This window comes from Scatophagus argus, chromosome 14 (assembly GCF_020382885.2).
Source record: "Scatophagus argus isolate fScaArg1 chromosome 14, fScaArg1.pri, whole genome shotgun sequence".
Taxonomy (NCBI): domain Eukaryota; kingdom Metazoa; phylum Chordata; class Actinopteri; family Scatophagidae; genus Scatophagus; species Scatophagus argus.
The window spans coordinates 8,782,161-8,806,278 of NC_058506.1; the positions used below are offsets into that span (position 1 = coordinate 8,782,161).

Sequence of the window (24,118 nt, forward strand, 5' to 3'; positions counted from 1 at the left end):
TAATTGGTTGCATTCAGATATCTCTTCTGCAGCAAAAGTTGTGTTTATCTGAAACTGTGTGAAGGGTAGGACACTAGTAGTGATCTTAATTATTGTTTCAAAGGAGTTGGACCAAACTGAGCCCCGATGTCCACTACCACTCGTGATGCACATTGTTCCGGATTAGCAAAACCCGAGACAACACTCCGTGTCCCACCATGCAACAGTGCGCTAGCAGCAGCAGCGGCAGCAGCTAGCTAACCACCGCATTTGACCCTGTGTGTGCCATGATGAATTAGACATCCGGGCTGTGTGTATGGAAGATGGCGACACTTATCATCCCTGGTGAATGGATCAAAAACTGGGAAAAATCAGGAAAACACGAGTTGTAAGTAAATCTGAACTTTAGCACACTGTCCGAGATTGTAGTACTTTAACTGTTGATTGATATAAAACAATAAAAAAATACGTGGCTAGTTTTGCAATTTGAGGCCAGTCTTTCAAGTGTACTTGCTAGGGCTAACATAAGCACTAACGTTAGCAAGCTAGAAAACATTTCAAGGGGCCCGCTAACGTTAACTAACGCCGCTATTAAAATAAAAATAAGCAGATCGTCGAATTGACATTCGATTTTAAATGCGGTAGAGCTACCCCATGTCTTGTAACGGGGTCGTTACTTGAATGTAACTAGCAGTGCTTGCATACTTGCTAACAATTTGGCTAGCGTACGTTCCCACTAGACCATTTATTTAAATTGTAAACACGGTAAGCTAGTTAGCATTCATGTAGCACCATCGATAACGTTCTACCACCCAAATTGATATGAATTTGGTGGCAAGGTTCGGGTAATTAGCCACTGTTACTTGCTAACATACCATCAATGATCAGTTGTCGAAAAATCATTTCACCACAACAGAGTTGCGTAACGTTAATGGGAATAGGAATCAAGTGGAGGGAAACGACGGGTGTTGTCATAACGTTATAGCAAGTTAGCTTTAACATTAGCTGCAGCATCTGTGGTGTCGAATTGTTAGACGTTATATTGCCCAGGTATGGCAGTATGAAAAATAACATGCCATTATTGGTGTTTTTGTTCGATAAACGTTTTTTTTCTAAAATATAAAACCTCGTGGACAAGAGACTATAACTTAGTCATAACGTTAACGTACAGCAAGTTCTACTTCGACAGCTAACGTTAAGCTACTATTTAACCCATTAGTCAGTTAGCTAATCTACAGTATAAGGTTAGAGCTATATTTCGAAAAAGATTATGCGTTCTGTGCTAACCGATACCATAACTTTATCAGCTCAACGTCAAATCTAATCTAGGCAGCGCCATAGGAGTCTGTCCCAACAGCATTTGGAAATCAATACCAAGGGCAGAATAAGGCTATTAGTTTCAACATTATTAAAAGGGTTAAACGTGGAGCGAGCAAGACTTTAACATATTATCTGGAGCGCAGCCATCACATCCAGGCGGCGATACAATAGGCTCATCCACAGTGCTAGGCCTTGCATATTTAAGTAAGGCCTGCAGTGAGATGCACCAACTTTAAGTACTTAATTGTCATGTGCATAAAGCTTGTGTCTGGAGCTGGTAGCACTGATTTTTTTCAGATATTGCAAATTAGAAAAGAAACCTGTAAAATCTTCCCTTGCATAAGATGCATAATATTCTCTTGTATATGACTGGTACAGTCTCTCCCCACTGTGCGCTGACAGTAAGATGTTTCATGTTAAGTCAATTTCAGCTGCTGTGCACAGCTGAGATGAAGTTTGATAGCTTCAGTCACAATCCGTTTGATAGCTTCAGTCACAATCCAGCAGCCGTGTAAAGTGATAATGTTGTTCAGATTAAAAAAAAAAAAAATTCCTGATGATAGGTGGCTCTTGTAAATAATGAGTAACGTGAGTTCTAGCTGGCATTATGACTGATGAGCTTGTGCCAAAAATGCAGCATTTATATTGTTTTTGTTTTTTTTTTTTTAGTGGTGAAAATGTTGAACTTCATTGTCTTTTTCAAGCCTGACTGTATTTTACCAGGCATCTCAAAATTGAGAAAAAAGATTGCCATTTAAGTTCTGGATCATGTTTGCAATTGAATAGATGTTAATTTTGGCAGCACAGTATTAAATCTGCAGGTCGCAGGGTCTTGATTACTGCCCTGTGTCATCAAGGCCTACTGGTTCCCCATCACTTCAGAGACAGTGCCCTGCACAGCGACAGCTCTGTGGTGGCCGGCAGCTGAAAGGGCTTTCATGTGTTGGCATAGTGTTAAAAGCATAAGTAATCCAGAATATTGGTGTGTGAGCAGTTGCAACTCATACAGGCACTGTGTTTAGATTGCTTTTCATGGGTGGCAATGTTTAAGTAGCCTAACTGACCAGAATTTTGTCTTTTTTCTTAATAGCGTACAACTCTGCAAAGAACTTACAGAGAAAACAGATCATGGAAGTGAGATCAGAGGTAAGTGGAGAATGACCTCAGTTGACCTATCTACCTGTCTTTTGTTTCTTTGTTTGTCCATGTTTTTAAGCTACTGTACAGCCATAAACTGCCATCTTGGAAATTACAGTAGTTCAGCTATGTAAGAAAAGGAAATATTTTAAAATTCTAAACTTTGATTTCATTTTGAAAGAAACACTACAAGAAGTAGTGAAATATAAGTTGAATTGATGTAATAACGTAAAGACATGATGCACAATTTTAAATAGGCTCACAATTCATGATTATTTTATGTTGCTACTTTTATTATTTTGATTGGAAAATGTATCAGTTATAACAAATAAATGCTCACATTCACATCCACAACATGATGTTTTTGTTTGTACCTGCGGGAAATGTGAGTTTTCATTCAAGCTGTTTTATTCAGCTGCTTGCTGATAGTCCAGTCACACCAGAACATTTGCTTCAGCATCATTAGTTGATGAATGTTACCACAAGTTTGTTGTTGCACAGAAACATACATAAGTGCAAATGTAAACTGAAATGAAAAGTTGTCAAAACAGAGACTTGCATGCATGTAAAATAAGTTCTTTTACTTTTAAAACCAGAGGAAACACTACAGATAGGCATTTTTAGATGGGCATAGGACAGGGGAAACTAGTGGTTAGCTTACCTCTGCTGATGATGTCAGGTCTGGCCTGTGCCTTTGGGCCAGGAATGGGTGGAACGGGTACTGCAGCATTTTTCATGATGAAAAATAAAATCAGTAGCTTAACTCAAAATATAAATCTATGTTTTAAGATTGCAATGTCTTACAGTTTCTCTCATTTGCGTGCGAGAGAGACACACATCACAGTTTCACACACACAGACCTGCATGGCACACATCTTATGTTGATATGCAACATGTACATAAAATCCCACTATGCATTGGCAAAATAATCTTAAAAATATGCTTTTGCTATATTTATGCGTCCGCTGAATATGTTGTTGAAGTGGTTGAACACTTACTGTGGTATACATGTAATATTAAGGAGTCTTTTGTTTCTGATAAAGCTGCTTGAGATGATATGTGTCTTGTCTATTTACCTCTCCAGATATACAGGCGGCCTTGTATGAGCTCTGCTGGCAAGTTGTACAAGGGAACCTGAAGTTGGATCTTGTTGCCAGCGTCCTTGGGGACATGATGGTACCAAAGCTTTTTGATTGTTTTGCACTTGAGGGTTAAACCAGTAGACAATACATAGCAGTGTCTATGCAGTATAGTTAAAAGGAGACCAACGTAATAAACAAGGAATTCACTTCTTGTTTATTATCTATTTTCACTCTATCTTGCTAGATGTCTGCACAGATATTGCATTTATTTTCTGACACCAGATGGGTTTCGAATTTCTAAGTTATCACAGGGATTAGGGCCAGTTATGGTTGTCAGTTTGGTAAATATGCAGAGCTTGATTCCAAACAGTTTCCTGATTTGGGTGTCACTGTGCCAGCAAATGTGTAATACTAAGCAATAATTTTCTGCAACTTGAACATGGTCACTTGACTTTTTTTTTTTCTTTTTTTCTTTTTTTTTGCTTTCAGGAACTCCGGGATGACATGCCATCAATTTTAGCAGATGTGTTCAGTATACTAGGTAATTTTGAGTTTTATTTTAGACACTAACAATGAAGCACTGCATGAAAAGTAACATAACTATAGTATTTAATAGTATACTAGCTTCTACTTGGTAGCAGATTACTGTAATGTTATTTTTTAATGATATTTTTCACAGATTTAGAGACTGGTGCACTGGAAGAAAAGAACAAACGCGACCATTACACACAACTGGTGGGAGCATGTTTGGTAAGAATAATATTTATCTATTTATTTTATTTATAGTATTTCTGTGTAAACACCAAGTAACTGGCAGGAAGTGATTCTCGCATGGACTTTAGAATACAAGGCAAAGGGTGTCTGAATACATTCATTAATTTTTAACATTTCACTGAACTGCCGCTGTTGCAGCTCAGTTACCTACTCAAAAGATGTCTTTGTGCTGAATGTGAGATAGTGTAGTTGCTAAGAATTTGACAACTTTCAGTGTTATTTATATCGCTGTCTGTTGGTGTTGTAGATGCTTTGACTGATTTATAGACTAATGAAATTTTTTTATTTCAGTTTTTTGTTCCAGAGGCTATTCTCAAAGAGAGGCTGGATCCAGAAACCCTTGAATCGCTTGGACTTATAAAACAAGCCCCACAGTTCAATCAGAAGATTGTAAAAATCAAGACTAAACTATTGTAAGTAGAGATGTACACATCCATGAATAGAAAAGATGCTTTTCTGTGTACTGAGACTGATTATGCATTATGATGTGTATCCAATGTTTGTGTAATCTAATATTTCTTCTCAGTTACAAACAACAGAAGTTTAACTTACTAAGGGAGGAGAATGAGGGCTACGCCAAACTAATCACTGAGCTTGGCCAAGATCTCTCAGGCAACATCACCAGCCACCTTATCCTGGAGAGCATCAAGTCCCTCATAGGTACAAAACCAAGTTGTTGTTTTTTTTTTTTTTTTTTTTGTTGTTTTTTTTTTTTAAGAGTGACTGCATTGATCTTTGCCCAGTGGACATTGTATCCCAGTCATGGTGCTACAATATGGAGCATTTTATTCTGTTTCACAGGTGTTTCTGATACTGGTATTGGCACAGCTATCCTTATGCAATATAAATACTGATTGATCTGTTTTTCGCCTGCTTAGTTTGCGTCTTTCTTCTGCCTACAGGATGTTTCAACTTGGACCCTAATCGTGTTTTGGACATAATCCTGGAGGTGTATCAGAGTCGATCTGACCAGGATGAGTTCTTCCTTTCTCTCATCAAGTCCTACATGTGTGAGCCACTCACCCTTTGCCACATCCTGGGCTTTAAATTCAAATTCTATCAGGTAAGAATATCAAGATTGGGTAATTGTAGGTAATGAGAGCTAGAATGTCTCCAATAGTTTAAACTGATCTGTAAGAAGGGAAACCAAGAAGTGAATATATTCATCTCAGCCTGTTTGTATATTTTAGCAATTATGTCGTCGGTCATAATTTGTTTGTCACTCACATTTGAATTTAGTCATGATGCATTTTATTTTCTCGTGTCTTTTATTCAGGAGCCCAATGAGGAAACCCCCAAGTCCCTTTACCACATTGCTGCTGCTCTGCTTCACCATAACCTGATAGAGCTGGAAGATCTCTATGTACATGTACGGAAAAGTAACAGCTCGAGTCCAGACTTGTATATGTTTTATAAGTCTCAGCAAGACTTATAAGACATATATATTATAGAATGGCCTTGTTTCATTATGATATCACACCTTTGTGTCAAATAGAAAACATCATAATATTTCACCTACATGACAAATGAAGCCTCTGCAGTATAATATGTTCCTAGACTGAAAACCCAGCTCTTTTGTAACCTTGCTGTCATTCCAGCTTATGCCGCTAGATGCCGCCATAGTAGAGGAACACAAACGAGACATCTCAGAGGCCAAGCAGATTGCCCGCAAGCTGGTCATGGTTGTGTTGCCCTCAGAGAAAAGTGAAGACAAAGAAAAGGACAAAGAGAAGGATGAGGAGAAGAATGAGAAGGTATCAAAGTGTTTGTTAACATAAGCCTCTATTGGTGGAATGCTGTCAGTCTGGACAAATGTTGAGAGCTGAGAGGAGTGAGGGTGATGGATTAAAAAAAATAAAAGGAGTTTCAGTAGGAAATGGCACAAAAATGTTCACATTTTATCATCCTAAGTCAAATAACTATCAACATTAAAAATGTTAGTTAAGTTTTTATTAGCTTCAAGTTGCAAATTGGTCTAAACAATAATAATAAATAAATAAATAAAAACTTTCGCCCAGACGAGAGGTCAAGAAATCTGTCATTCGGACATCCAAAGGCTACATCATCATTAAACATCAGTCAGTTGGCTCCAAGATTGAATAGGACATGAAATATGGGAAATTACGCCTCTGGTAACCAAATTGAAATCTAATTAACTGTGAATCATCATGTTTACCTTTTTCCATTCGAATTGTCTCAGACAAATAACAATACAGTATTATTGTTATTTGTCTTATTTTCACATGTTTTTAGCCTTCAAAACATGATCTAGAAATAAAGATAAGAATGATTTTGAAGATCCGTCACTCTGCTTCTGCCACTGTCTTATTTGCTGATCTTTGGCTTATTTAATAAGAATACAGAGCATCAGTTCCTGCTCTTTTTTGTACCCACAGCCACCTGATAACCAGAAGCTTGGTCTGTTGGAAGCCCTACTTAGAATTGGAGACTGGCACCATGCCCAGAGTATTATGGACCAGATGCCTTCCTTCTATGCTGCTTCTCACAAGGCCATTGCACTGGCACTCTGCCAGCTTGTGCACCTGACTGTGGAGCCTCTTTACAGAAGGTGCTAATTTCTCTACGTTTCACCTACTGCCTACTATATGTATCACAAGAACCTCTTATTTCACAGTTTTGGATTGACTTTTTTAACACCTCTTGATACCACAGTTTGATGCATGCAAGTTCAGTGGAAAAAATGAAATATAAACAATAAAGCCAAAAATTCAGAGCATATGCAGGCTCTGACACACCTGTGTGTTCCTCACAGGGCGGGTCTCCCAAAAGGAGCAAGGGGGTGTGTACTGCATCCACTTAGGAACAAGCGGGCCCCTCGGCCTGCAGAGAGCTTTGAGGACCTACGCAGGGACACATTCAGCATGCTCAGCTACCTGGGCCCTCACCTCTCCCATGACCCTATCCTCTTCGCTAAGATCGTTCGTCTGGGCAAGGCCTTCATGAAAGAGGTACTAAACTGTAAGCAACACATTACAGCATCTCCACCACAGACTAAATCTTGTTGTGACTTGTATTTGGTTTCCTTTGCTTCTCAGCACCAAAATGAAGGCAAAGCTGATGTCAGAGATAAAATGGTTAGTAAAAAGCTAATTACTTTTGCAGTTTACAATTTTAAAAATGCTGCTTTGCTTTAATGGGTCTGCCAGTATGCTTGTGTAATATTTGTTAATGTGAGGACCTTTATTTATGTTGATTGTATGACTGTTGCAGGACACACTATTGAGTTGTTTCCTGAGCATTGCAGACCAGGTGCTACTCCCTTCTCTCTCGTTGATGGAGTGTAATGCTTGCATGTCTGAGGAGTTGTGGGGTCTCTTCAAACTCTTTCCCTACCAGCACAGGTGAGACACACACACACACACACACACACTTTGTTTAATTGAGTTGTTGGATAGTAAACCCTCCAGCAGTGCTCTGGGATGGTGTTTACTAGCTGGAAAGGATTGTGTTGCACATACAAACAAAAACTCTCAAGCCATACTTGATTAGTTAAAATACACTTTTCTTTTTAGCAAACCATCTTTTCTGCTCCTGCATAATGCTAGAGTTTTTATTTTTGGAGCCCTTATTTGAATATTTTGGCACACCTCTGATGAGCAGTGCCACTCCACACTCCCAAAGGTTTTGTTTTTCTTTAGTTGTCTTGTGTCAGTTTGTCACAGCTAATAACACAGCTCCTTTTATATTGAACACAGCAACACTTTGCAAATTATTTCACTGTCTTGACGTGTTGACACTGTCAAAGGAAAGGATTTAGTATGAATTGGAAAATGGACAAGTAGTGCCGTTCATTTCTGCTGTTATTGTCAGTGTATGCATGGTGGTTTGCTTGTTGTACTGAATTTGTTGATGCACCTGAAGAGCTTTTTAAATACTCCTTGACACTGTGTGCTGCAAATATGACACACAGAAAATTACTTGATCAGATATTCAAGTCAGCCATTAAAGAAGATGGAACCTGACTGTGCTGTTTTCTGGCCAATAGTCACAAACATAACAGCATTGTAACATAATGCTAGACAGGAGCTGGCTGTTTACTATGCAGGGACTGTTTTGGAAGACATATTTGGTTTATGTTATAGCGCATTCCATCAAGATACAATATGCAGCAATTTCTGGGGAAAAAATGTTTAGTGATGTGTCTGTCTGCAGAGACTCTTTTCTCTGTCTCTGTTTCCTTATTTTCTTAGTACTTTGCAGTGTTGGGATGTTTCTTTGCGTCAGCCTTCGCCAGTGCGAGATCTCTAAAGACGTAGCGATCATGTTACTGTTTGTCCGTGGTCTCTCTCCTTCGCTTTCTTGGTCTGTCAGAAATATCTGCAGGTTTGTCTGCACAGAGCAGGCAGGATGAAGCCTGCATTTCAGCTAGATTCACTCAAAATCCTGAGAGATGTGCAGGTGTTTAGCTGTGTTTATTTGTGTTTCAGTGCAACCCTGTGAAATAATCAAACAGTAACATTTTATTTTTCTGAATCACTGCTCTGTTTGCGCTGACCACCACTCTCTCTCTCCACATTTACTGTGTAGCTCACTTGACCGCCACTGCCCCTTGCAGCACAGCTAAAACTATAGTTTAATTGTGCTTCCTCTGTGCTCCCTCAGGTACCGGTTATATGGACAATGGAAGAATGAGACCTATTCCAGCCATCCACTGTTGGTCAAAGTCAAAGCTCAAACTGTGGAAAGAGCCAGATATATTATGAAGTAAGTCAGTTTGCAGAACCCAGCGTGCAATTACTGTGAAATCATTTGTCTGTCTACCTGTGGTTGACCTTTTGCTGTGTGACCAGTCCAAGTACCATGTCAGTACTTGTGTCTGTGTAGACTGGGTGCTTTGCGTTGTGTATGCGGTTATTGAAAATGTTTAGGCATTCATCTCCTCTCTGGATCCTGTCCTGTCGTCTTCTGGAGACCGTTGCTTTGAGCGATAAAGTGCCAATTCAAACTCATTGAAGTCAAGTCACTGTGCAGTTTGTCACAAAATTGCAGTTTGTCACAAGTGCATTTCTGTGATATTTCTCCACTTTGTCGTAGTATTTTGTTTTCGACACATGCTGCTGTGTGTTTTCCCAGCATTTCACACAACCTTAGCATTATCTGTGGTAAGTCACTTGAGAAGTTGGACAGTAAATTCAGCTTCACTTTCAGCAGAAGTTTAATACCATCAGAACATCAAGGCCATCTTTTAGTCATCCTGCTTCACCCTATAAGCATGCCCTTCACTTGCTCTGAGATGTGTTAATCTTTTGTTTTTTTTGAAAAGACATCTGAATTTAATCTGTATTGAAAGGGCGGTTTAACATAGACAGCATAAAAATTTAAAATAGAACCAGGGCTTATTGTGTTTTACTACTTCTTTCTTATGTTTACAACCATAAAAGCATTTTACATTTGGTTTGAAGTTCCCAGAAGTGACAGTATTTGCTTGGAGCACTCTTTGCTTCGACTTGTGTTTTTAATCTGTCATTTCCTGTCTTGTGCTTTTCTCCCCTCCTCAGGCGACTGACCAAAGAGAATGTGAAACAGTCTGGAAGGCAGATTGGCAAGCTGAGCCATAGCAATCCCACCATCCTCTTTGACTATGTAAGTGTATTTTTCTGTGATTATTTTATATTACTTTAGCCTCATTGCGAATGTCACCAACAAAAAAATTAATTCCAGATATTTGCAGGATGTGGCACTCTACTCGCTCCACATTCCGTTTTGTTCCATTTCATTTTTCTTAACTTGGCAATAGTGTCTTCTCTGTGAATTGGTTACAAATCGTGCTGTCATGTTTCAAAAAAGCTCCATGGTATCGTCACAAGATTGTGACTGTGTTCCTGCCATGTCATTACACTTTGGTATGATACACAAAACAGGTGACTTTTGCAGAATTGTTTGGCAGCTTAATGGGGATTAAGGGGTTGCATCAAGACAGGTATAATACAGTTTATACTGTATGTCCTCTGTCATTGATTATATTTTATCGCCTATTATGTCCTGTTGTATATCAGATGCTGTCTCAGATCCAGTGGTACGACAACCTCATCGTTCCAGTGGTGGACTCCTTAAAATACCTCACATCCCTCAACTATGATGTCTTGGCCTGTATCCTACACTTAATCCCTCTTTATTCAGTCTGTTAGCAACTGTGTGTGAGTGTGTTGTCGGGGAAAGAGGGCTGTAAGTGTAAAGGGAAGTGTGTGTGTGCGCGGAGGGGGGGTGCTTTCTTGTGCTATGCATCTTAACTCTGTCTTCAGATTGCATCATTGAGGCTCTGGCCAATCCGGAGAAGGAGAAGATGAAGCATGACGACACCACCATCTCATCATGGCTTCAGAGTATGTGGCTTCACGGTTAACCGACCTGTTACTGTACAGCAGTCATATCGCTAGTTTGTAGGCAAAAGAAGAGAAACTGTTTGATGTTTACATGAATATCTAACATACACCTGTTCCTCTTGTCAACCAAGGCCTTGCAAGTCTGTGTGGAGCTGTGTTCAGGAAATACCCGATTGAGCTGGCTGGTCTTCTTCAGTATGTCACTAATCAGCTAAAAGCAGGGAAGAGGTAAGTTGATCTAAATGACAACAGGATGACCTCTGGATTTTTGCAAATCGCTGCTTTACTCCTTGTATGTCTTTTAGTGCATAAGAAAATGTGCCTTGCTTTTAACACCCCTCTCTTCCTTGCAGTTTTGACCTGTTGATCCTGAAAGAGGTAGTGCAGAAAATGGCTGGCATTGAGATCACAGATGAGATGACCTCAGAGCAGTTAGAGGCCATGACCGGAGGGGAACAACTCAAAGCTGAGGTCCGTAGATTCAAGCACAGTTATCATACCCTAATGCAGTCTCTTGAACAAGATGTACAGTAAAGAGCTTTGCACAGGCCCAAAATTCCATCCCTGACAGAGTCTGCAATTGTTTAGCCCAAGCAACCTGGAGTGAGACTGACGCAAACTATGAGCTCTCTCTGACGTGCACAAAAAGCACGCAGACACACACAAACCAAAAACAAAGCAAACAACAACTAAAAAATATGAGATTGAACATAACAGTGCCATCAACAATCATGCTCATAAATACTAATACAGACTCTAAGAATCATTAACAATGTAAAGAGCAGTGATACAGCTGCACAAAAATATAAATAAAGGTTTACAACATACCTGTCTGTGATGTTAACTTCACAGAAATGGAGGAACAGTGTCTCAAAAAACACTTCACCATATAGCTAAATATGCATGTGACAAAATTTTAACATTATAATAAACAAAAATACTTCATATGTGTGTGTGTGGCCACAGTGAAATATACCTGAGCTGGGTCTGCTTTAAAAAAAAGACAAAGGAAAATGCCTGAGCCCACCTCGAAATTACTCATTGGATCCAGGCTTGCAGGCCTCTAGTGTGTATGACCACTTGGACCAGTGATGCACCTGAACTCAGGTCATTGTCATTATGGATGTGACTCTGTCAACAGGGTGGCTACTTTGGCCAGATCAGGAACACTAAGAAGTCATCACAGCGTTTGAAGGATGTGCTGCTAGACCACGAACTGGCCTTGCCTCTGTGTTTGCTTATGGCCCAACAACGAAATGGTGTGGTTTTCTTAGAGGGTGGAGAGAAACATCTCAAACTTGTTGGACACCTCTATGACCAGGTATACACCCCCGTCAACATATTAGTCTAATCCAGCTCTTTTTTTTGCAGTAAATGATTCAATTTGCGTATCCAAATTATTTGTTTTTGTGCAGTGTCATGACACGTTGGTGCAGTTTGGTGGCTTTCTGGCCTCCAACTTAAGCACAGAGGACTACATCAAGCGTGTTCCGTCCATTGACATCCTTTGTAACCAGTTCCACACACCACATGATGCTGCCTTCTTCTTGTCTCGGCCCATGTACGCCCATCAGATTTTGGTGAGTGGAATACCCTGTCATAGCCCCAGTGTCGTCGTGTCGCATTTCTGTTAAAGAATTTAGAATCAAGACCAGTGATCAAGCATACATGTTTGTCAGTGACTCAAAATTAGATTTTTATTGTAGAGTTGTATGTTATATATTTACATCATTCTGCTTTATATCTCTTCTTCCCCATTTTGAAAAATCAAATTCTTGTTGATCAATTTGACTCAGTTTTGACTTCAAAACTACTTAAAATAGAGCAGTGTTTTCTCAACAGACTGTTGAGACCAAAGTTTGAAAAGAGAGCTTAGAAATGTTTGAAAATGTGTTAAAGCTGCCTGTACTCATAGCCTCAGGAAAATCAGGTGGTTGGTACCTTTTAGAACAGAATGGGAAAACTGCATTTTGTTATTTTACTTCATTTTTCTTACATCATTCTTCTTTGTTCTGTTCGTATTAATGAAGAAACTTCAAAATCAAGACAAATTCTGTATTGTGGAAAAAATCAAATGTTTGGAATTGGTGAAAATGGAGCGTTTTGTTTGTGCTCTACTCACAGTCTAAATACGATGAGCTGAAGAAAGCGGAGAAAGGCAACAAGCAGCAGCAGAAGGTACACAAGTATGTGGCAGCCTGTGAGCAGGTGATGACACCAGTGCATGAGGCTGTGGTGTCACTCCATCCAGCCAGGGTCTGGGACGACCTGCGCCCTCAGTTCTATGCTACCTTCTGGTCCCTCACCATGTACGACCTGGCCGTTCCACATGCAGCCTACGAGCGTGAGGTCAACAAGCTCAAGGCTCAGATCAAGGCCATTGAGGAGAACCCAGAAATAGTGAGTAGTCGGTCCGCGCGTGACTACCTTTACATTTTGCAGTTAACTGAAGCATTTTTTTGTAGCGTGGCAACAGTAGAATCCCGGTACGATTAGTTCACAAAATGCTGCTAATGAAAGGTGATTGTATAAGAGCTGTTAGTGTAGTGTGTGAATATTCTTGTGGTTTCTTTCCAATGTAGCCATTGAATAAGAAAAAGAAGGAGAAGGAACGCTGCACTGCACTGCAGGAAAAACTGCAGGAGGAGGAGAAGAAGCAACTGGAGCACGTCCAAAGGGTTCTCCACCGCCTCAAATTGGAGAAAGACAACTGGTTGCTGGCCAGTAAGTATCCTTGTGTTCATGCTAGTGACATTACTGATGAATCTTCTTCTGGATATGATGTCTCTGTTTAAGGAAGAAAATGAGTGTGATTCCTTTTTAAAAATTGATTTATAGCCTAAAACATATGTTGTGCCCCTCCCCCAAAATGAACATACAGCATCTAAATTAATAGAAGCTTTCAGAAGTATAACAGATAGCCAAGATTTCTAACAAAGCATGAGACACGGTGTTCATGTGTTGTACAAGCAAAGAGAAAATCACTTTTTCCATTTAGACACCATACAACAGTAACCTCTGATGTTCATTTCCTATCTGTGCTCCTAACACAACTTCAAATGCATACTGACAGAATCCACAAAGAACGAGACCATAACAAAGTTCCTGCAGCTCTGTCTGTTCCCTCGCTGCATCTTCTCTTCCATCGACGCTGTTTACTGCGCTCGCTTTGTCGAGCTGGTCCACCAGCAGAAGACACCGAACTTCTGTACTCTCCTATGCTACGACAGGGTAAGACGTTCATACTCTTACACACTTGGGATGCTACATTTTTACAGCAGTCCTCTTAAAGCTACCAAGTGCTTTCATAGAAAAGAATAACATTAATGATGGCTCTAATTTCACCCAGTGAGCAGAACAGCAGTGTAAGTAGTAGAAATGTCCATTATGTATATATGAATGTATGTGTCAGAAATCCATTGAGCATTTCATCAGCCTTTGAAGTGCACCATCAATTTAAAAGGCTTGAAAGGGATGTTTAGTGACTGCTAACCAATTAAGACCATTTTGTCAAAGTTACTCCAGATTTCAATTAAGTGCAACTCTGAGATACTGAGCGTCAAATCTTTGACATACAATCTGGCAAAATTCATAGACATTCTAGCTCTGTCCACACTCAGCTCACCTTAACAGCTCTTATTTAAATAAACACACTACACTGTGTCACTCTGCAGGTGTTCTCAGCCATCATTTACACTGTGGCCAGTTGTACAGAGAATGAGTCTCACCGATACGGACGCTTCCTCTGCTGCATGCTGGAGACGGTGACCCGTTGGCATAGTGACCGTGCAATCTATGAAAAGGTGACCAGCCTTGCCCGTCTCTCCACACCTGTCACTGTGATTCATTTAGTATTTCCCGACTCAAGATGATCTGAGAATTAATTTGTTCCATTGTGTGGTCGTAGGAGTGTGTCAATTATCCTGGCTTTCTGACCATCTTCAGAGCCACAGGCTTCGATGGTGGGAACAAAGCGGATCAGCTAGATTATGAGAACTTCAGGCATGTGGTGCACAAGTGGCACTACATGCTAACCAAAGTGAGCTGCTTTTCTCTATCATTCTTTTGAAATAACAGAGCTCCGTAGAAGGTCTGTATTTATCTATGATCACACCCTCCATCTCTGTTCCATCCAGGCTTCAGTTCACTGCCTGGAGACAGGAGATTACACCCACATCCGGAATATTCTCATCGTGCTTACCAAAATCCTGCCCTGCTACCCCAAGGTCCTTAACCTGGGCCAAGCGCTGGAGTGCCGTGTCCACAAGATCTGCCTCGAGGAGAAGGACAAGAGACCAGACCTCTATGCCTTAGCAATGGGGTAACACAGCATTGTGTGCTGTTCAGCTCTCTGTGGAGCTTACAGTTAACGTTTATTATGAGCAGTGTGGTGATAAAATGGGAAAATTGTGTCCTGAAAAAAAGAGCAGTGTATTTATGTGTTTGATTTCAATAGAGACAAGCAGGGACAGCCAGAGATTTTATTTTTCTTCAAGTGTCTTCCAATTGACTTGAGTCAAAATACATTTACGGGTGCCCATGCTTGTGATTATTAACAGCTGAGTATGCAGGGGGTTCATAATTGCAGGAAAATGCTGTGACAAGCTAAAATACCCAAGTTTTTCCTCTTTCTCAGGTTTCACTTGTGAGGTTTTGTCTCTGCCTTGTGCAAACCCTTTCTGCGTCTTACAGTTATTCAGGTCGGTTGAAAAGCCAGAAGGTGCACATGGTCCCTGAGAATGAGTTTCACCACAAGGAGCAGCCAGCTCGCAGTGCCACCCCTGCCAATCAACAGAACGGCCCTGGCAGCACAGGCAAGCCTGCCACCGGTACAAGCAAGACGGAGGAGGGGACGTCAGAGGATGGAGGTCAGTACTGGGTTGTATTAGATTTAGCTTAGATCTCGTTTTCATCTAAGGTGCCACCGCTGAAAGTCTCCGGGAAGCATTTGGCTTTAAGGAATTGGAGCAACAAAATTACAAATGATTAGTTTATTGCCATAAAACTTGTTTTACATCTAACAGGTCCTGCAGATCCTACTATGTATGTCATTAGTATTAATAAATCTTTGGCTTATACAGTTCTTGGCTTGTTTGTATGCAGATAGGGGCAAAGATAAATCTCAGGGGACCACAAAGCCAGTGAACAAAGCCAACAGTGCAGCAGCCAAAGTCACCACCAGCAACGGGAACGGTGCTCTCAACAGGTAGGCATCTCACCATGAGTACCGTGTACAGCTACACGTATAGTTTGCATTGTCTGCAGGTTTTTAAATCATGAATTTTTAAAAACTCAAAATTCATCTCCCTTGCAGCACCAAAGCAGTTAAAGAACGGGACGACAAGGAGAAGAGTGGAAAGGAGAAAAAAGAAAAGAAGGAGAAGACACCAGGCAACACTCCCGAGACAAAGGCAGAGAACCGTCGCGAGAAGCAGAGAGACGAGAGAGCAGGGAAGGAGGAGCGAACGGCACGCGAGGGTAAGGAGAAGACCCCCAAGGCAGACAGGGAGAAAGCGAAGGCCGAGGAGAAGAGCAGCAAAGACGACAAGGCCAAAGCCGGCAACGGGGAGCCTGTAGAGCCGTCCAGGGAGCGTGATGCCATTAAGGAGTCCAAGAGTAAGGAGAAAGGAGACAGGAGTGCTGTGGCCGGGTCCCTCAAGTCACCAGTTCCCAGGTCGGAGTCTGCTGAATCTGAGAGGGGTAAGGAGCCTTTCTGTTGGTCTGTTACTCTGCTGTATTATTCACATACCTTATTAAAAAAGTATAGAAATTATTTCAACTGCACTGTGAAACCACATACACTTCACATCCCATGGACTGGACTGGACTGGTTCTCAAAGTATACAAAGTATAGATTTTTTTTTTTTTGGAGAGATTTCCTCATCTCATGCAACATGTCAAGCATTTCTAGAATGTTGAATGGTGCAGCTCAAATTTCCCTCTTCTTCTTCTTTTTCCTGCCTTAACAGATCACAAAAGACGAAAGCTCGACAGTCACTCTTCTCCGTCCCACTCCTCGTCTGTTAAGGTTAGTATGGCTTGAGGAAGGCTGTCCCCGTTTCTTCTCTGTCTGCCGGAGTGTTCCCTGCCGTTGCACATTCCAACAGCCTCGAAGATCACCAAGGAGAGTTGTCGTACATGCGCAGGCATGACATCTGGAAATCCCAACCCAATCCATGGGAGTTGGAAAGCATTCCATGGACTTCAGCATAATATTTTGCAGAATTGGGAGAAAACCCATCATGGACTTAGCCAAGAGAATATTGTGTATATTGAGTATTTTCATATTGAAATATTTATCTATTTTCATATTAATGAAAGCAGTCAGTGTGCCTTGGCAAGAAAGAATTTTTTTAAGCATTTCTATATTCCTTGTGGATTTTTTGCTTTTTGAGAATAATATCCACCTGAAGTAAAATGGCTTGCCCAATCAAGAGCTTTCGCATTTTCCAATGGCAAAGATTTTTTAGCACCAAGAGCAGTGTTTCACTACTTGAGATGGTGCCCAAGATTATTTTCCCTGATTTTATGAGCTGAGAAGATGCCCTGGTTAAAGTGATGTAAAGTATAATACTTTCTCCTCAACGAGCCTGGATCCAGCGTTGAGTCGGATGGCGTCCAGCAAACCCCTCCGCTGTAGGAGCACCCCTCCGCTGCGGCTGAGTCATTGGGCCCCTCCCCCCTTCTATCTCCATTTGTTAAAACGGCCTGCATGCAGCCTTCACGCCACAAGACGTGCGTCCAGTCAGTCCTGCCGTCCCCTGCAGAGCAATCCCAGCTACCAGCCATCAGCATCAGCAGTCGTACTACCTCCTGGCAAGCGTTCAGTGGGAAATCAGAGCCACCAGCAACCCGAGATCAACGGAGAAAATGAAATGTCGCAGTTTTGAATCAGCCAAAAATGCAGAGGAATATAAGCCTGCCCCTACAAAGAGAGAGAGGGAGGGAAAGAGTGGGCGACACCTGAATCGTCTGGAGCGTTGCCCAAACCACTGGAAGCTTGTGATAGGTCTTTATTTTACCCTTCAACCAGAGAAATAGGCTCCCTGTGTCTTATCCATTCCTGAACTGTAAGTGACAGCAACAGTTACCTATGTAGGGATGCAGTCAAGCACATAAGAATTGAGTGATTTGTCTTACACACAGGCACACACAGACACACACACATTATCTAAAGCACTTGCACTTTAGTTGTACTGAATACCAGCTGTGCTGTAGGCCTTTTATATTATGCTGCCTGAAATTGCAGACATGTCTGTAGTTGTATGACTAGCAGTTATTTCATATATGCTCAGGGTTTCTCTATTTAAAGTATTGACATTCCAGATGTTGAGCTTATGAACTCTCCTCTTTGTAATAACTTTGTCAAAGCCTTAGTCCTTGAAGGTCAGAGGTCAAGGGAGAAGTATGCTGTTGGTCCGGCCAGCCCCGACTCCCCCACCCCCCATCCCCACCCCTTCTTCCAACTCTCTACTGCTGTCTGACAACCTCCTCCCAACCCCCCACCCCCTCTCCCAGCTCATCTGTCATCTCCATTCATCCCTACAGGACAATAGCAACGAACCCAAGGAGTCCACATCCAAGGTTTGAACTGACTTTACTTTTCATGCCTTCTGTCAGATTGTTGTGTTTACAGCCACTGACAAGAAATAATTCATTTTAGATGCCTGTGAGTTTCTCCATCTGTCCTCTTGTTTTTTGTAGTTGTAGTGGCGGATTGATTCACGTTTCACCTTTACCAAAGTTGATGGCAATTTAAAGCCGCATCAGTCAATATTTTTGGACACTCGAAGGCAGTGGAAGAAGCTCGAAACACTCCATCCTTCACATCATCACCTTTATAAACTTGTAATGCCAAACCAAAATATCTCATCACTTGTGACATGCTCGACAGTCTTCGCTGACTCTTGCTCCTTATTTATTCCATAATGATAGAATAATAATTGGTCATTTAATGATACAAATTCATTGTAGACAGCAAAAACTCATGACAGTTAATTTGGACCCAAAGAGTTGTGTGTCTCACCAGGTTTTATTTGTCACAGCACTGAATCACATTGGATGTAATTAGTGTTTTGTTTGTTTGTTCTCAATATCTCAACCAACAACTGACTTATATTAAGAACAAGTAGAAGAAAATAATTTCATCAGTGTTGTGTATTATTGAGTAGATGCAATTATTCTTGCCTTTTGTTGATGTGTATGTTTTAGCCAGCTGCAACCTGCACTTATTTCACTTCACTGATACAAGAAAATAAATTAGAGGTTGAATACTGTGGAAACTGTTGGGGTGAAAACTTACAATGTGACTGGAATGTTTCACTGTTTCTCCATTATTATGAAAAGCATCACAGTCACTGATTTGCTTAGGATCATATCATTGTTAGCCATCACTTGTTTCCAAATCGGCATAGATGCATAGTGTATCGGCCTTCTGTTGTAACACCTGAAAACCTTTTTCTGTCACTGCAGATTTGTTTTACCATGTTGTCATTCACTATCTGTTTATATGGGAGGTGTTATAGTTGTTGCCTCCAACTGCATTTTAGATTATTATAACCCTTATATAAGTTTGTAACATGTAACAGATAATAAAATACTCTTAAGAATATTTCCAGTTATTTTTAACTTTTAACTTTAACTTAACTTATTTTAGCCTTTTTGCTGTTACATTGAAATGATTCATTACCTTTTTCATTGAGTTCAGCTTTCACTGGGAGCTAACACTTATCCTCCAGTACCAGTAAGACCAATGAAATGTAGTTGCAACATGTTGTGTTGAAATCCTATTCATTTAGAGACACTGAACTGCACTGAGTGTTGTGTTTTTAAGTTTGATGCTTTGATGTGAACACAGTTTAGTTTGGCTGAGTCAGGTTTTTGTTAGACAGTGCTGTCTCTGTACTGATGTAATTCATGACATTCTGATCGACACCGATCAGCTTGAACAATACTGGTTATCAAAGTCCCAGTCTGAGCATCATTAGTGTGATTATTAATGCTCCAACTTCTTGAAAATCTCACGTGTATGTTTAAAATGTATTTTAAATCTCCGTCACAGATGTAGATGAACAAATAGAAATCTAATTATCAGGCAGTATCTGCAATTATTACGCAATGTAACGGATTATTTCAGTGTTTAGTTTTCACTGGTTTTATTACTAGTCCAGGTTTTCTATGTGTTACATTTGTAGCTTAAAAAGTAGCGATATTAAGACTCAATATGAAGGCAGCCCTGACAGAAATAAATATATTTTTGTTTGTCTTGTTCTGTTCATACATAATTGTTTTTTCAGCACCACGTCAACTACAATTCAGTAGCCCGGTCGAAGAGCAGAGAGAGGGAGATGGAGAAGAAAGATTCAGACAACACACAAGGTCGATCCAAAGAGAAGAAGGAAGAAAAGGATCGGAAAGACAGAAAAAGAGTCAGTATTTAACGAGATCACTGCACGTTGCCATTTTTATTTTGTTATATAAGAGATTGTTTTTATTATTGTCATACATTATTTATTGTTGCTAAATGCTCGACTAACATCTTGTCGGTCAGGATTTTCATCGCCACCATTAACATCATCTGTCGTGTTGCTTCCCTTTTAGGACCATGCTGTCAATGACCGTGAGATGAGCCAAGAATCCAAACGGAAAAAGGATGAGAACGGAACCAGTAAGTCTTTTCTCCACGAGTCTGAAGTAGCCGTTCACTCTGCAAAGACAGCGCAACAAAGTGCTTAACTGGATCTTATCGCCCTAGATTCCTTCAAAAACAGCAAGAGCAACAGTCCTTCCTGCGACTCCCCGCTTGGAGCTGAGAAAGAGAAGAGTAAAAGATCCAAATCTTCCAGTAAAGAGAAAGCGGAGTCCGTTAAACCTGAGCGAACGTCCTCCGGAGGCAAAAAGGTTGTCTCAGTTTGTCACCCTCTCCTGTTCTGAGTTCATGCCCATTTAAACATGAACTTGTAGTCTTATCGCACCTCATCTAAGTGAATTAAGGAATGAAAAGTGTGTGTTTTCATTGTTATAACAAAGCTTTATTTCTTTTACTACTGATATGTTTTAATTCATATGTCTTTGTCTTCTTGTGCTGCAGGAGTCCAGACATGATAAAGAGAAATCTGAAAAGAAAGAGAAAAGGGACAGCAGTGGAGGAAAGGAAGAGAAAAAGCAATATCCTTAAGCGTGACGCCTAAATCGTAATTCTTTTGTGTTTTGTACAACACACTGTGAGTATTTTGGCATTTAAAGGTGTGCGGTCTTTTCAGTTGTCCACGTTTATGGGTGTCACTGACAGGTGAATTAGCTCATTTTAAAAACATTTGTTCAATGTGTGTTCAGTGCAGCCACACGCTGCACCAATTGTGCTTTCCTCTAACCGTTATGAGAGAATTACGTCTGTTTTTATGTAGTATGTGTCACTAAACACTGATGCAATAACTGCTCAAAATTGCAGTAGGTGCCATATTGAACTGGGAAGTCAGCCAACACGATTTGCCTGTAAACATAATTAGCATGCTAATCGGCAGCCTCTAACCATTCAACTTTGCTAATTTGAGCATTTAACTGTTCATTTCTTTGTTCGGTAGTTGCCGCCGCCTCTGATTCGTGATGCAGTATGTGTCATTCGGCACTGATCCGTTACATACTGGCAAGCATTTTTGAAGGATTAATGAAGTTTTTGTCATTTCCTGTGATGCGAACAAGACGGGTCATTTTGGGGTTGCTGATCTACACCATGTTACACTGTGTGGGATGACACATTTTTAACACCACAGCCACAACAGTGAAAAAGTAACCGCTTGGATGTTTCAGATCCCCACTCTGTTCTGCAACAAAACGTGCCTTTTTGACAAAAATTCCACAATGGGTCAGCATTTCTCTTTGATTGATTGATTGATTGATTAATTTCCCTTAACGATCAAACTCATAAATCCTCTGACAAGCACAGATAATGTGCAGTAATTAGTGAAGGTAAGATGCATTCAGCCTCTTAGTAAGCAGCTCTCGATACGTTTTGTGGTCAGTGCTTCACGTGTTTTCTCTCCTGTCTCTTCCACTGCAGAACTGGAGAAGCCGTGTTTTTATCTGCGAGACCTGCAGCTCCATCTGTACGCTGTTGTTAACTTGTACTCTTATTTCTGCCTGTGTTGTTTTGCTGTAAACTCCCCTCGCAAGTGTTGTTAGCTGTAGTTATCTCAACTTGCACATCACCTCAATATTTTTCCATGTCGGTATACAGCAAACCAACTTTTTTTTCCTTTTTATTATTCAGTATGGGGGCACAATATGCTGCTCTAATGAGTGGAAAAGTGGTTACTGTATGAAATGGTCTCTTGATAACTTCTGGTCATGGATTCAATAAGTTCATACTTGTTTTTGTTTTTTTTTTGTATGTTGTCACATGCTTTGCTTTTTTGCTCGTTTTATTGGAGTTAACCTGCTTTCCATACTCACTTACCTCATATCCTCTTTGAGATACTTAGATAATTTTATTTATTTATCTCCACCTTTTAATTCGAGTAAAACAACTGGTGTAATTGAGGAAATGAAACAAAGGACCAGTGTGTATATTGTGTACAATAATAAAGAGAGTAACATGAAATTGACATCATGTTATTTTTCTTTTCTTCTTCTTTTTTTTGTTGTTTTTTTTTCTTTTTTTTTTGATGTTCCTTACAGTCCCTTAGTGATTTTGTGTTAATCAGGTTTTTACATAATTTATAAAAATGTCAGTTCAACCTTGATTCAAATGTAGAATTGTAAAGAAAAATAATAAAAAAAAAACATTCTGAAGCTCTGTACTCCAAATACAACTGTTTCGAAAATGACTTTTGGAGATTTTATCTGCTGTACTCAATGAGTGTAAGCTTTTTTTTTATAAAAAAAAATGCAAAAACAAAAACCAATAAATCTTAGTTTTCCTAGTGTGTCACTTTGATGTTGTCTGTTATCTTTCTTTCCTTCTCCACAAACAGGAAGCTTATTGTCCACAGAAAACTACTCAGCAGTTCTGTTTGTTTTTTACTGTTTTCCAACAGTTTGATGGGAGAAACAGTCAGCTTGCTTGTCCCTCAGTTTGCATTTTCTTTGTTCTTAATGCATGTTCACTTTTCTCATATATGGAAGTTACACATAAATCCACTGGTTAAATGTTGCACAGCCATCATACATAAAACAGTTCACTAAATTCCATAAAATATTGTAGAGCAATTAAAACCTCTAAAAATTCTCTTTAGACCGTCTGTTCAAACCAGTTCTCTCCTCAAGTGACATGGCAGCAGCCTGGGGCTCATTTTTAATTACAGCCCAGGCAGACTGTGATGACCAGTGGGCTGTGATAGACTTCTGTGGATCATTGTGATGAAAAGTAAAATGAGACATTGAACAAAGTGACCCTCCATAAACAATCACTATTGCACGGCCTACTAACATTAATATCGTATGTAATGAACATCAGTAGTTCTTTCTGTGTATTCCTATAACAATAATCCAATCAGCAGCTAACTGATGAGAACTGCAGTATGCTTGAGTTGCTGTCTTCATATTTAAAACCCTGTATAGCTTGGTTGACGCTAACTTTTCTCTGAAGAAAACTGTCACAAACTGTTACTATGGCTTGAAGAGACAAATTTAAGTCTAGTGAGTGACAATTTTGATTTACCATCAGTAATTTTATTTTTTATTTTTTCATCATGGTTAAATTTATCACTAATTTTTCTTTCATTTCCTGCCACAAATGGGCTTCCACACTAGCATTTCCATTGAACAGCATGTCTGTGGAAGTTGCTATAGGAAACGCTGAAATAGGACTCAATTACAGTATTTCAAACATTCACAGTGAAAAAAGTCCAAAAGGTGAATATAAACCTGCTTTTATTAAGGAAATGTAATAAAATCCTTTGTACACGACCTCTCCACAGAGGTTCACTGTGTCCACACATGCAACTCTCATGGCTGAGGTACTGTTACAAATGAACTGGAAAAACTAAAACCAAACTGGATCAGGCGTCCGATCGGACACTAACTAAACCAGGGTCCATTTCGAGTTGCTGTTTGGTAAAACTATCACCAAATTCACATGCACTTTATCTCGGGAGAAAAGGATGAGAAAGTCTGAAATACTAAACAAATGTAGGCGAACATGGTTTGTAGCATTTGTAGGTTTTTCTCCCACTTTATAAAAAGTTCACTTATACAAACAAATGTTTCATTTGTAGCTCTTTCCTCAATGTACAGTTCACCCTCTGCATAATGCATAGACACAGAAAGCTTATCACAACCAAAGAAGCTATATGGTGTGTTATCTTTTACCAAAAATGTTGAGATTCACAGCTGCAGATACTGCATTTACATGAGAACAGCTTCTACGTGTGTACAAAGTGTAAACCATAAGCTCAGTTTAACCATTTGAATATGCTGTTACATAAAAAGGGGTCACTCTCCTAGTCCCTAAGGATTTATAACGGTTTCAACAATATGGCACTA

General features: G+C 40.1%; 1 protein-coding gene across 3 annotated transcripts; it reads left to right on the forward strand.

Annotated features, from left to right (window-relative positions):
* Positions 1 to 201: 201 nt before the first annotated feature.
* thoc2 (THO complex 2) lies at positions 202 to 22,569 on the forward strand. 3 transcript variants are annotated; one of them, XM_046410899.1, is made up of 39 exons: positions 203 to 367; positions 2,390 to 2,445; positions 3,521 to 3,612; positions 4,008 to 4,059; positions 4,198 to 4,268; positions 4,584 to 4,705; positions 4,819 to 4,952; positions 5,195 to 5,355; positions 5,569 to 5,661; positions 5,891 to 6,046; positions 6,689 to 6,861; positions 7,066 to 7,261; positions 7,349 to 7,387; positions 7,524 to 7,654; positions 8,916 to 9,017; positions 9,812 to 9,896; positions 10,310 to 10,403; positions 10,556 to 10,636; positions 10,768 to 10,864; positions 10,990 to 11,107; positions 11,778 to 11,957; positions 12,052 to 12,216; positions 12,761 to 13,036; positions 13,219 to 13,360; positions 13,710 to 13,867; positions 14,311 to 14,439; positions 14,544 to 14,675; positions 14,773 to 14,957; positions 15,329 to 15,504; positions 15,740 to 15,842; positions 15,951 to 16,336; positions 16,606 to 16,664; positions 18,185 to 18,220; positions 19,933 to 20,064; positions 20,237 to 20,303; positions 20,391 to 20,536; positions 20,727 to 20,803; positions 21,558 to 21,604; positions 21,696 to 22,569. In XM_046410899.1, exons 1-38 carry the CDS (start codon positions 303 to 305, stop codon positions 21,583 to 21,585), a joined length of 4,695 nt encoding a protein of 1,564 aa, XP_046266855.1. In that variant the 5' UTR covers positions 203 to 302; the 3' UTR covers positions 21,586 to 21,604; positions 21,696 to 22,569. The 3 variants fall into 3 exon arrangements, with proteins under 3 accessions (XP_046266857.1, XP_046266855.1, XP_046266856.1); XM_046410900.1 differs by having other exon boundaries at positions 20,727 to 22,569; XM_046410901.1 differs by lacking the exons at positions 19,933 to 20,064; positions 20,237 to 20,303; positions 20,391 to 20,536; ... (1 more) ...; positions 21,558 to 21,604; positions 21,696 to 22,569 and adding an exon at positions 18,341 to 19,247 and having other exon boundaries at positions 202 to 367.
* The last annotated feature ends 1,549 nt before the right edge of the window (positions 22,570 to 24,118 follow it).